The following is a 13,460-nucleotide window of genomic DNA, read 5'->3' as shown; positions in this document are numbered from 1 at the left end:
GGTAACTATTCAGACACAAATTTTGGTTAATTAAGGTCTTTCTTTAATTATGCTAAGAGAATTCACCCATATATTGATTCATGAAATATTTATTGAGCACCTACTATGAGCCTGTGAAATGAAAATATTTCCTGCTGTATCAGTAGACAAGAAATGTCACAGCCATCAGTGATTTCTGGCCTCCAAATGTGAAAGTGTGTGTGCTCTGTGCTAAGTCACTTCAGTCCTGTCCAACTCTTCACATTTCCTGCATTGGCAGGCGGGCTCTTTACCACTAGCGCCACCTGGGAAGCCAGGCAAAATGTTAATGAGGGCTCCCCAAACTGTGATCCAGCAGATGCTGCAACCCTCTGTGTTGATTGCTGAGGAGCTGGGACAATGCAAGAAGCAAGGTGAACAAAGAAACAGGGTTGGCCTCAAATAGCTGAGGTATACATGGAAGGAATGAATTCAGTGAGCCCAGAGACTTGCTTCTTCCCATACGTAGAATGCTAAATTCCTTAACTTGATCCTTGATTGTTCAGACTGCCTGCTCCCTTTGTTGCAAACTCATATATAGCCTGACTTCCCCTCCTGCCTCCTTGGAGCAGTTTTCTCAGAGCTACTGAGATGCTGTCTCTTGGACTCAGAGTCCTAAACTTTCCCACCAAATAAAATAGCTCTCTACTTTTAGGTTGTGACTATATTTTTTAGTCAACAAGCCAGTGTAGTGATAAATATCTGGTATATACCTTATAGCAAGATAGACAAGATTCTTATCCTCATTAGGCCTACTTTCTAATGCAAAAAGCAGACAATAAATAGGTATCATTCAGGATAGGCTAGATTATTCTGCAATAATATACAACTCATTGATACTACTTGTCTACCACACATTGGCAGGGGAATCTGCTTCTCATAGTTACTCAAGAACTCAGACTGAGGATTTCTTCTCTACTGGAAAAGAACATCGGAGGAGCCCCCAATGGCAATTAAATGTTTGTGGGAATTCTCTGACTGTCCAATGGTTAGGACTCTGCACTTTCACTGCTGAGGGCCTAGAATTAAGAGATCTCATATGCCATGCTGTCTGACCAAAAAAAAAAAAAAAAAAAACCAAACCTCTTAAGGCCCAAAAGTGATATATCACTTACGTTCCTGGCTCATTTGCCAGAACTAGTCACATACCCCTACCCAGTCACTGGGGGGCCATAAAGTACTCCCAAAGGGGAAGACTGAGCAAGCAAGACCAATGACTACCACAGTCATCCCTGCTCATCAGATATTAGGTTTATGTTTCTTCCCATTTGCAAAATATACACATATTCTCTTCCAGAGAAATAACAAAAAATTTCATCCTATCACAACATCAAGCTCAAAGTCCAGGATCTGATAGTAGTCAAGCCTAGATTTGTATCTTCTCTGGATCTAGAGACATATGAAGAAACGTTTGCACCACACCCCTTACCTAATAGATAATGACAGAGAAGAAACTGGGTAACTGCCATAAACACTCCCATTTGAAATGGAGAAAAACAGGAGAGATAGCAATCAGTGTCCGGCAACTGTGGAATCCTACCAGGCAGACACTGCAAGGGTGTTGCCTCCCAGTCTTTCCACTAGGGTGGGGGATGTTACCTGTTAGGCCCCAGTTCTGATCCATGGTACACTCCCCTCCCCCACTGCACTGTTTTTTCTCAGATCCTTAGCTCCATCTTCTACCTTCGAAGGAAGGTCTTTTCCTTCATTCCCCTGTGCCCTATAGACGTTGTTCAGTCGCTCAGTCGTTCAGTTGTTCAGCCAACTCTTTGCAACCCCATGGACTGCAGGATGCCAGGCTTCCCTGTCCAACTCCTGGAGCTTGCTCAAACTCATGTCCACTGAGTCCAAGATGCCATTCAGCCATCTCATTCTCTGTCATCCCCTCCTCCTCCTGCCTTCAATCTTTCCCAGCATCACGGTCTTTTCTAAGGAGTCAGCTGCTTGCATCAGGTGACCAAAGTAATGGAGCTTCAGCTTTAGCATCCGGTCCTTTCAACAAATAATCAGGACTGATTTCCTTTAGGATTGACTGGTTTGATCTCCTTGCAGTCCAAGGGACTCTCAAGAGTCTTCTCCAACACCACAATTCAAAAGCATCAATTCTTTAGCACTCAGCCTTCTTTGTGGTCCAACTCTCATATCTATACATGACTACCAGAAAAACCATAGATTTGACTATACAGACCTTTATTGGCAAAGTATTGTCTCTGCTTTTTAATATGCTGTCCAGGTTTGTCATAGCTTTTTCTCCAAGGAGCAAGTGTCTTTTCATCTCACTGCTATCACCATCTGCAGTGATTTTGGAGCCCAAGAAAGTAAAGTCTGTCACTTGTTTCATTTCCCCATCTACTTGCCATGAAGTGATGGGACCAGATGCCATGATCTTAGTTTTCTGAATGTTGACCTTTAAGCCAACTTTTTCACACTCCTCTTTCACTTTCATCAAGAGGCTTTTTAGTTTCTCTTCACTTTCTGCCATAAGGGTGGTGTCATCTGCATATCTGAGGTTATTGATATTTCTCCCAGCAATCTTGATTCCAGCTTGTGCTTCATCCAGCCCAGCATTTCTCATGATGTACTCTGCATTTAAGTTAAATAAGCAGGGTGACAATATACAGCCTTGACGTACTCCTTTCCCAATCTGGAGCCATTCCTTTGTTTCCTGTCCAGTTCTAACTGTTGCTTCTTGACCTGCATACAGGTTTCTTGGGAGGCAGGTAAGGTGATCTGGTATTCCTATCTCTTGAAGAATTTTCCACATTTTGTTGTGATCCACACAGTCGAAGGCTTTAGCAGAGTCAATGAAGCAGAAGTAGATGTTTTTCTGGAATTCTCTAGCTTTTTCTGTGATGTTTTTTGATGTTGCTTTCTCTGTGATGTTGGCAATTTGATCTCTGGTTCCTCTGCCTTTTCTAAATCCAGTTTGTATATCTGGAAGTTCTCATTCACGTACTATTGATGTCTGGCATGGAGAATTTTGAGTATTACTTTGCCATCATGTGAAATGAGAGCAACTGTGTGGTAGTGTGAACATTCTTTGGCATTTCAATGAAAACTGACATTTTCTGATCCTGAACATAAAGAATAAGTCCTCAGGTTTTGAGCAGTTTTGTCAAACTACTTCCTGACCACAGAAAGGTGAGGACCAAGGGTCATTTTAAGTTTCACTTACAGTTTCCTTTAGTTCTCACTGGTAGATATTTTGGCACTACCCTAAAAATTTTAGTCATCTTCTTTATTTGACTCAAGTCATCTGAGACACAAATTTTTATATCTCTCTTGTGGGTAACTTGAGCCCATGAGGCTTTGTTAACAGGAAGACCTGGGCCAGTGTATCCAACTTACCGGGCACCACTTTAATCCACTCAGAGGTTTTAGTCATGAATGTCATATCCTTGTCATGTGAATGTCATGAATGTCATATCCTTGATTTGATCCTTGACATAAGGCTGAATTCTAATTAGCCTTTGTTGCTCATCTCATTTAAAGATAAGAATCATTTGTATCTTCCAACAGTGCAAGTTTCCAAATTTCTGGATTCTTTATAATCACTTCCATTTCTAACTGTAAACTCAACAATTACTCTCTGGTTCATCTTTTCCTATAATGTCTTATGTAATCAGTAATTACCAACATTCGAATGTACCTAACAAACATATACAGAATATTTTATCCGACAGTATCAGAATACACATTCTCCTCAAGTGTACATGGAAAATTTTTTAGGATAGATCATATGAAAGTGTTAGTCACTCAGTCATGTCCAACTCTTTGCGACCCCATGGACTGTCGCCCACCAGGCTCCTCTGCCCATGGGATTTCCCAGGCAAGAATACTGGAGTGCCTCACCACTTCCTTCTCCAGGGTCTCTTCCCAACCTGGGTCTCCCACATTGCAGGCAGATTCTTTACCATATGTAAAGGGGAAGAAGCCCTTATGTAAGGCAACAAAACAAGTCTCAAAAAATTCAAGATAGAAATTATATCAAGTATCTTTTCTAGCCACAGTGGCATGAAACTGGTAACAGGAGGAAAGCTGGAAAATTCACAAATATGTGGAAATTTTTTTTTATTAACTTGTTTATGTTAATTGGAGGATAATTACTTCACAATACTGTGATGGTTTGTATCATACATCAACATGAATCGGCCATCGGTATACATGAGTTCCCCCCAAAATATGTGGAAATTAAACAACACAATTCTGAACAACCAGTGGATCAAAGAAGAAATCAAAAAGGAAATTTAAAATATCTTAAACCCAATGAAAATGGAAACACAACATACCACAACTTATGGGATATAGCAAAGCAGTTATACGGGGGACATTATGCAAGGTGAAATAAGTCAGACGGAGAAAGACAAATACTGTATGGTCTCATTTAAATGTGGGCTGAAAAATCCAGAAACAGTAGATAGGTGGTTACCAGAAGCTGTGAGGTGGGGGAAATGGGTGAAAGTGGTCAAAGAGTACCAAATGCCAGTTACAAGATGAATAAGTTCTGGAAAATCTAGTGTGCAGCATGGTGACTGCACTTAACGATACTGTATTGTATACCTGACAAATGCGGAGAGTAAATCTTCCAAATTCTCACCACAAGAAAAAAAGTAACTATGAAGTGACGGTTGTGTTAACTATACTTGTTGAGGCAATAATTTTGCAATATATACATGGGAAATCATCATGCTGTATATCATACACCTATTCAGTGTTATGTCAATTATATCACAGTAAAGCTGGAAAGAAAATAAATAAAAACATGTCCTTCACCTCCCCAACACCCCACTCCACCCTCACCAGGCAACACATAAAAATAGTTACCAACACATGCCACCAGCTTTCCATTTCCCATTCTCTTCCACCAGAGCTGCAAGTTTACGGCATACATTCATTATATGCCTCATCATGCTATCACAGGACGTTGTTTTGCCAAATGTTTCTTTCCTGCGAATATGAATCACCAGCCATATGGCTTCCGATATCACTTCCTTTGTTGTGTACCACCTAGCCCCTAAATCAATGCCATCTATTGAAGACTTTTGTTCTAGTGATAGCCCACCACTGTCAGTCAAGATTGGCTCAGTGTTGCTGCGGTCATAAACACCACAATCTCAGTGGCTTGAAACAATGAAAGTTTTATTACTATTTTATTCATTATGGGGTGGCAGGGGAATTCTGCTCATCACGGTCGCTCAGGAATACGGCTGACGGCAGCCACTGTTTGGAATGTTGCTGGTTGCTGCGGGAGAGAGAATAGGGCCCTCTGAAGGGTCTTGCATTGGCAAGCCTGGAAGTGACTCATGTTACTTCTGCTCATAACTAATAGGCCAAAATTAGTTACATGACATTATCCAACCACAAGGAAGCCAGGAAGAGCAATTCTCTCTTGTGCCTCGGATGCCAGACAAAAGGAAAAATTGCTGAATGCCTGCCAAAACAGGTAACCAAAAAGCAATGAATATATTTGTGATAAGTGAGCTAAATTAAAAAAAAAAAAGTAGGTTATAGGCTAGACACGATTGAGGGACCTATTTAAAGTGAATAGTCTGGGAGGCATCTCTGAAGAAGTAACATTTGCGTTGAGACCTCCAAGTGAGCATGAATTAAGAGAACATTCCAGACAGGAAGCAATAAGCTTAACAGCCCTAGGCTGGAATAGGCTTGATTTTTACTGAAACTGCCAGAAGATGAGATCTATGAGAAACAAAAAAGTAAAGGGATGTGAGGGGAGTGTTATGGATGGGAGAAACCATCAGGGTCAAATCACAGAGGACCCTGAATGCCAGAGCAAACAAATAGAATTTATTCTAAAATGCAATAGGAAGTCACTGAAAGGTCTTAAGAAATGCATGTTTGATTTATATTTAAAAAAGTAACTGGCTCTGTGGTAAATTACTTGGAAAAGGGTGAGAGTGAAAACAGGGATGCCAGCTGGGATGCGATTGTAGCAGTGCAGGAGATGACAGGGTTAGGAAGGGCCATAGCGGGGTAGTCAGCAGGAAAGATGCCAAGAAGTGAACCACTTAAGATATATTTTGCAGAGCTTACTGATGGATGAAATAAAAGAAAGGTTGGGAGCGGCAGGAGTAGTCTATGACTCGCATTGTCAAAGATGAACAAAGCAGGACATTAGTTAATGTGGTAAGAACAGATTTTTATTGGTAATAACTATTGCTGTAAGGAAAAAAGAGTCCAACATGAACTGAACAAAACTTCAGTTTGTACAGAGATGAATAGGTGTTTTAAAGAGAGAATGAGGGAAAGGCGGGGGAGTCAAGTCAGGGGAGTAAAAAATTACAAAAGATTAGTTAGTGTCAATGTGTCTGAGTCTTTCAATCCCATGCACTGTAGCCCGCCAGGCTCCTCTGTCTGTGGAATTTCCCAGGGAAGAATACTGGAGTGGGTAGCCATTAGGAGGGCATGACAACCCACTCCAGTATTCATGCCTGGAGAATCCCAAGGACAGAGGAGCCTGGCGGGCTGCAGTTCTTAGGGTTACAAAGAGTCAGACTCAACTGAAGTGACTTAGCACACATGGACACAGTCAGTGTCAATGCAATTAGGCCAGCTGTGTCTGCTAGTGGTGATGACTGGAGTTAGGATTCTACCCTCCTGCAGAAGCTGGGAGAGAGAGGTCCCAGTCTTGGGTGTTGACTGGAATAAACAGGGGCTTTGGCACCCTTGAATTTTCTCATCCAGGAACTTTAAGAGGATTGGGATTATTTTAGGATGTGGCCTCGAGAGGACCTATGTTCCTGTTCGAGTCTTTATAGACAGAGGTTGAAGCCTAGTCAAGGAGCTTCTGACTATAGTTTAGTCAAGGAGAGAAAATTTGTTGCTATGTTTTTGGTTTTAGTGGCAGGGTGCTTGATGATGTCATTCACAGAGAAGGGATGGTCTAGGGGACAACTAAATTTAGAATACAGAAGAGACCAGATCCTATTTTGGACACATTAAGTCTGAACCATTCAAATGAGTAAGAAGTTAAATATCAGAATGGATCACATAAGAGAAGTCTGGGGTAGAGATATAAATCAAGAGCTTTCAGCAGGATGTAACTCAGAGATCACAGAGGTGGGAGTTAGAAAAGACATAGGAACTTCAGGAGTTACCCAACAAACTCATCCTTGAGATTTGTTTCCAGAAATGTATCATCGTTAGGTATGTGAAATTGTATTTCTAATTGTCAGAAAGGAAAATTAACAGAATAACAATCAAGGTAGCTATTAAATATTTGGAGATTTTTTTCTATTTTTCTTTTGGTTTGAATCCTATCTCTATTTGCTACTGCTAAATCATAGGGCTTCCTGGGGGGTGTGAGTGGTAAAGAACCCACCTGCCAACTCAGGAGAGGTGGGTTCTATCCCTTGTTTGGGAAGATCCCTTGGAGGAGGGTACAGCAACCCACTCCAGTATTCATGCCTGCAGAATCCCAGGACAGAGGAGCCTGGCAGGCCACAGGCCATGGGGTTGCAAAGAGCTGGACACAACTGAAGCAATTTCATAGATAGCATATTAAAAAGCAGAGACATTACTTTGCCAACAAAGGTCCATCTAGTCAAGGCTATGGTTTTTCCAGTGGTCATGTATAGATGTGAGAGTTGGACTGTGAAGAAGGCTGAGCGCCAAAGAATTGATGCTTTTGAACTGTGGTGTTAGAGAAGACTCTTGAGAGTCCCTTGGACTGCAAGGAGATCCAACCAGTCCATTCTGAAGGAGATCAGCCCTGGGTGTTCTTTGGAAGGAATGATGCTAAAGCTGAAACTCCAGTACTTTGGCCACCTCATGCGAAGAGTTGACTCATTGGAAAAGACTCTGATGCTGGGAGGGATTGGGGGCAGGAGGAGAAGGGGACAACAGAGGATGAGATGGCTGGATGGCATCACTGACTCGATGGACGTGAGTCTGGGTGAACTCCGGGAGTTTGTGATGGACAGGGAGGCCTGGAGTGCTGCGATTCATGGGGTTGCAAAGAGTCAGACATGACTGAGCGACTGAACTGAACTGAACTGAAGCGATTTAGCCACATATGCACAAATCATAGGTAATATATATGCATGTATTGAACACTGTTCTCATAAACACTTAACATACATGGAAAACTGTACTGAGATAGGTTAAAAAACTTGCCTGAGGTGACACAAAATTAATATAGTTTGGGTCCTTTATTAAAACTAAGCATTCTGGTTCCAGTCTGTTTTCTGATCCCCTATTCTCTACAACAAGCCTGGAAAAGTAGCTTGGTTTATCATTTATCAGTTTCAGTTCAGTTCAGTCGCTCAGTCATGTCCGACTCTTTGCAACCCCATGAACCGCAGTATGTCAGGCCTCCCTGTCCATCTCCAACTCCTGGAGTTCACCCAAACTCATATCCACTGAGTCAGTGATGCCATTCAACCATCTCATCCTCTGTTGTCCCCTTCTCCTCCTGCCTGCAATCTTTCCCAGCATCAGGGTCTTTTCCAATGAGTCAGCTCTTCGCATCAGGTAGCCAAAGTATTGGAGTTTCACCTTCAACATCAGTCCTACCAATGAACACCCAGGACTGATCTCCTTTAGGATGGACTGGTTGGATCTCCTTGCAGTTCAAGGGACTCTCAAGAGTCTTCTCCAACACCACAGTTCAAAACCATCAATTCTTTGGTGCTCAGATTTCTATATAACACAACTCTCACATCCATACATGATCACTGGAAAAACCATAGCCTTGATTAGATGGACCTTTGTTGACAAAGTAATGTCTCTGCTTTTTAATATGCTGTCTAGGTTGGTCATAACTTTCCTTCCAAGGAGTAAGCGTCTTTTAATTTCATGGCTGCAGTCACCATCTGCAGTGATTTTGGAGCCCAGAAAAATAAAGTCAGCCACTGTTTCCATTGTTTCCCCATCTATTTGCCATGAAGTGATGGGACCAGATGCCATGATCTTAGTTTTCTGAATGTTGAGTTTTAAGCCAACTTTTTCACTCTCAAGAGGCTCTTTAGTTCTTCTTCACTTTCTGCCATAATGGTGGTGTCATCTGTATATCTGAGGTTATTGGTATTTCTCCCGGCAACCTTGATTCCAGCTTGTGCTTCATCCAGCCCAGCATTTCTCATGATGTACTCTGCATATAAGTTAAAAAAGCAGGGTGACAATGGGTCATAAATAATAGACTATATATATATACACATACATATAATTGTTCCAATAAGAGTTTTTATTATCTCTCTCTGTGTTGATATGTGCACACCTGGATCATTAGGGTTTAAGCACAATTCACCTAGTGGCTGTGCCCCAGGTTATTACAGTCAGTCTCTAGGAAAAGTGGAACTGGTTTTGCTAGAACGGTCCTGAAGCCTCAAAGCAAAAGAACAAAAATTCTTAAAACAAAATTTTTTAAAAATACAAATTGCACCGGTCAGTTAAGTTTGCTCTGCTCTATGGCATCAAACTAAAGTCTTAAGTCTCTGGACAGCATTTGCCAGTTGGGGAGATGAGTCAGTTTTCCCTCCATAGAACATTATGTGTAGTATTGACACACAGCATTCATATCGTTGTCTTAAGTATGGAAGAGTTCCTTGAGGGCAGAAATTGTTTTATGCCACCACCCCCCCTTTTTTTTAATCTCCTTGGAAGAAAAGTTATGACCAACCTAGACAGCATATTATTAAAAAGCAGAGACATTAATTTGCCACCAAAGTCCATCTAGTCAAAGCTATGGTTTTTCTAGTGGTCATGTATGGATGTGAGAGTTGGACTATAAAGAAAGCTGAGCGCATAAGAATCGATGCTTTTGAACTGCAGTGTTGGAGAAGACCCTTGAGAGTCCCTTGGACTGCAAGGAGATCCAACCAGTCCATCCTAAAGGAAATCAGTCCTCAATATTCATTGGAAGGACTGATGCTGAAGCTTAAACTCCAATACTTTGGCCACCTGATGCAAGGAACTGACTCGTTTTAAAAAAAACACTGATGCTGGAAAAGATTGAAGGCAGGAGGAGAAGGGGACGACAGAGGATGAGATGGCTGGATGGCATCACCGATTCAATGGACATGAGTTTGAATAAGCTCCGGGAGTTGGTGATGGACAGGGAGGCCTGGCGTGCTGCAGTCCATGGAGTCGCAGAGTCCGACGCGACTGAGCAACTGAACTGAAGCTTTTTTTTTAAAAGTATATTCTCTGTGCCCAGCAGAGCCTGACATGTAGTAGGAGCCCAAGGATGCTCGATAGTGGAGGAAGGAAAGGAAAGATCAAGGAAGGGAAGGAAAGAGGGAAGGAGGGAAAAGAAAAGGGAAGGAATTCAATTTCTATTGAACACTTAGAAAGTAAGCAGGGTGCGCTCCGACATTATGAGTTGTTTCTTTAAGTTTTTCCCATTCACGCTGCGCAGTTCCTCCATTAGCGCTATGGCCCTTCTCGACCTCCAACCCAGTCGTGTAGTCTCCTAGACATGCCCACTACTCCCCGGCCCGCGTTCCCCTCCCCCCCCCCTCCCCCGGCGGCTCAGTCACTGCGTCTGCGCACGTGGAGCGCTCCGCCGCGCGCCTTCGGGGCGGGGTCCCGAGCAGGGCGTTCCGCCGCGGGGAAGAGGAAGAGGAAGTTGGGGGACGGTCCTAGCCGGGAGTGAACCGGAAGTGCAAGCGCTGCCGCTTCTCCTCGGCCAGGCGGAACCTGCTCTGCTGGGCCCGGTGGCCGCAAAAAAAAAAAAGAAAAAAACAACTTTTCTTTCTCCCGCCCTAACGGTCGCCGCGGCCAACTGCCTCGCCCGCCTGGCCGCCTACCCCGCCTTCTCTTCTGTGCGGCTACCGCGCGGCCCTGTGTCCCTCTCGCCCGGCGGTATCCGCTTGCCGCTGCCACCGCCTCCTCGTCTTGCTGTCCGGCCAGCCGGCCCGCCCCGCTGCAGTGATGTGCGACAAGGAGTTCATGTGGGCCCTGAAAAACGGAGACCTAGATGAGGTGAAAGACTATGTGGCCAAGGTAAGTGGGGGAATGAGTGGAGTCGGCGAGAGCACGGAGGTGGGATGGAGAGGAGGCTGAGGAAGCGGGGGCGACCTCCTGGATGGAGGTGGCGCGGAGAGAGTGGGAGGCCGGGAGGGTCTAAAGCCGAAAACTGAGTCCACAGAAAACGGTCGCGTTCTGGGTCAGATAACTGCCGTGGTGACACAGGGTCTTGCCTTCCTGGCTTCTCGGGGGAGGGCAGAGTGGGTGACCAGCTCTTCTAGAGTCGCTTATGAGCATTGAGGACTTGATTTCGGCCCTGTTCGACGCCAGCATTACTTCCAATCTTTCTTTGGATGAGGTAATTCTCCATCTTGGACCTGCCCACTACTGAACGAAGTAACTTAAGTGATTAGAATCAGAGTAACGTTTTCTATTTAACTTTGGGCCTGTTACGAATTTTTAAAGTATTCCTTGACCGTGGAAAAAAAAGGAGTACCGAAAATAGCAGTAGTTAAAATTCTGAAACTTGGTGTCACTTCTCTGTGAACTCTTAACTTTGGGTGTGGCCTCTTTCCTCTCCCCCGCTGCAACGAATAACTTAATTTGCTTCCAGTGGTCAAGTTGTCAGTTAGCATCTGGGAGTGTTTAAGATACTTGAGCAGTTTTCAAACCAGCGGGTTAACTTCAGTGATTCCATCTTTCTCCTAGATTCCATCAGAAGTGCTTACATGTGTAATAAAAAGTAATGTAGTTTAGTCACAGTACATTTAGAGGGAAAATCATGATGAAGAAAGCTAATCTCAAACCTAAACCCAAGTGTGAATCCATGTTGTGATGGAGTGGTAAACTTAAAATTCCAATGGCCTGCCTTTGGACCCTCAAATTACGCCTTGTGTAATTATGAGAGAACTTATATGTGATTCTAACATGGTGATGATCTAAAAAGAAATCTTCCAAAACAAAATAGGACTTTATTACATAAATATGGAGCACATGTTGTTTCTAAAATGTATAACTTTGTGACATGATCATGGAGGGCATCTTGCTCAACGTCTAAAAGCTTGAGAATCTGATCCAGCTTCTAGTTCTTCAAAGGCTGTGACCACTGGTATAGGATGCTGTGTTTCTGCTTCACAGTGGAGTGTTAGAAGCAAGTAAGCAAAAGCAGAGTTTCTTAAAACTTAGAGGAATGTGCAGGGCAAGCTACTGTTAGTTTTTACTCTATTTAATACCATTGCAATCTAGACATTCCGCATGCAGATTATCTTCTTAGTCCTTTGAGATGGATTTTTAGGATACTGTTAACTGCCTTCAGCTAGTGGGAGTCTGAAACCAGTCTTTTTGGATGTTTCAATGTAAGGTTAAAGGAAAGAAGTTACTGGGAACTTTTCATGGTGTGATTCCAGTGGTGAGACACTGCATGCAGTACTCTGGAAGTGAGTGGGCTTTTGTTTTTCTGCTAATGGTGGCACCTAGTTTATTTTATGTTCTTGAGATTTGAAAAGTTAAGGACTGAGCTTGCAGCTACAAAAATAACATGCTTTACATAGTGTCTTCCTGTTACATTATCCTTGTGCATCTTGTGAAGTAAATCTTTCTATTGGTCCCATTTTACAGATAAGATTACTGAGATACAGGGTGCATATGGGGGGGAAAAAATCTAGTTACAGAGATAACAAAAGGAAGGCAGAACTAAACTGCTGACTCCCAGACTTAGACTCCTTCACTGCTCCAGAGTCTCACAATCTAAACTGTAATTGTGAAAATTTATGATACCAAGATCTCTAGCAGGACATTTCCAAGGTCCACATCCAGGCAGATTATGCACAGTTTTCAGTCTCACAAAAACATTTGTGTAAAAATAAGTGCTAGTAACAATGGATTGATTTGTTTTCGGTTTTTAAGTTAGGTCAGTCTATTCTGTTTAATTTTGATTTTTCCCTAATACTACCATACTGCCTACACTCATTAACAAAAAAGATGTGCATAAGAGGGAAGGATAGACATCAAAAGAAAGTATTAACTGATTTATGCAAAAAAAGTAATTCTTTGAACAGATCATGGAGCTTTTTCTTTTCTTAGTTTTTGAGTAAAAACTATGAGACTGTTGAGTCTCTTAAAATACCTTTTGCTTTGTTAATGAAAAATGATAAAAAACAAAACAGCCAAAAACTAGCCCTCCATTTTTCACTGACTGAGCTCTCCTATTGTGCCTTTTTATATTTCAAGTCCTCCTAACATGGTTTCTTCTGCCCAGCCTCCATCTTCCCTGCTTATTCATAGATTGACCTTTTTCATCTGGTGGGCAGTCATTATTATTTTCTAAGTTTATGTGATCTGCATTTATCTGAGTTGTGTACAGAGAAAGTACATAAAGAAACATGTCTTGTTATCTAGTTTTCCTTCTAAGGGGTGAGCATCTTTAAAATACTCCCCTGAGTATACCTGTGAAGATCTCTCACATTGTTAACATATAAGAATGGACCTGTAGGTGAAGCAGTTTAGTATTTTTCCTT

General features: G+C 42.5%; 1 protein-coding gene across 3 annotated transcripts in view; it reads left to right on the top strand.

The window, feature by feature from the left end:
• The first annotated feature begins 10,520 nt into the window (after positions 1-10,520).
• MTPN (myotrophin) overlaps positions 10,521-13,460 on the top strand; it is a 79,483-nt gene continuing 76,543 nt past the window's right edge. The window contains exon 1 of one of the 3 annotated variants that reach the window (XM_055591013.1): positions 10,521-10,980. In XM_055591013.1, coding sequence (XP_055446988.1) covers positions 10,909-10,980 — 72 coding nt within the window. In that variant the 5' untranslated portion in view covers positions 10,521-10,908. Of the gene's footprint in view, positions 10,981-11,143; positions 11,303-13,460 lie in introns of those variants that run through there. The other 2 variants (XM_055591011.1, XM_055591012.1) reach the window with 2 other exon arrangements.

Source organism: Bubalus kerabau, chromosome 8, assembly GCF_029407905.1.
Source record: "Bubalus kerabau isolate K-KA32 ecotype Philippines breed swamp buffalo chromosome 8, PCC_UOA_SB_1v2, whole genome shotgun sequence".
NCBI lineage: Eukaryota > Metazoa > Chordata > Mammalia > Artiodactyla > Bovidae > Bubalus > Bubalus kerabau.
The sequence above is the reverse complement of the archived record's forward strand: the minus strand, read 5'-3'. Positions and strand labels throughout refer to the sequence as shown.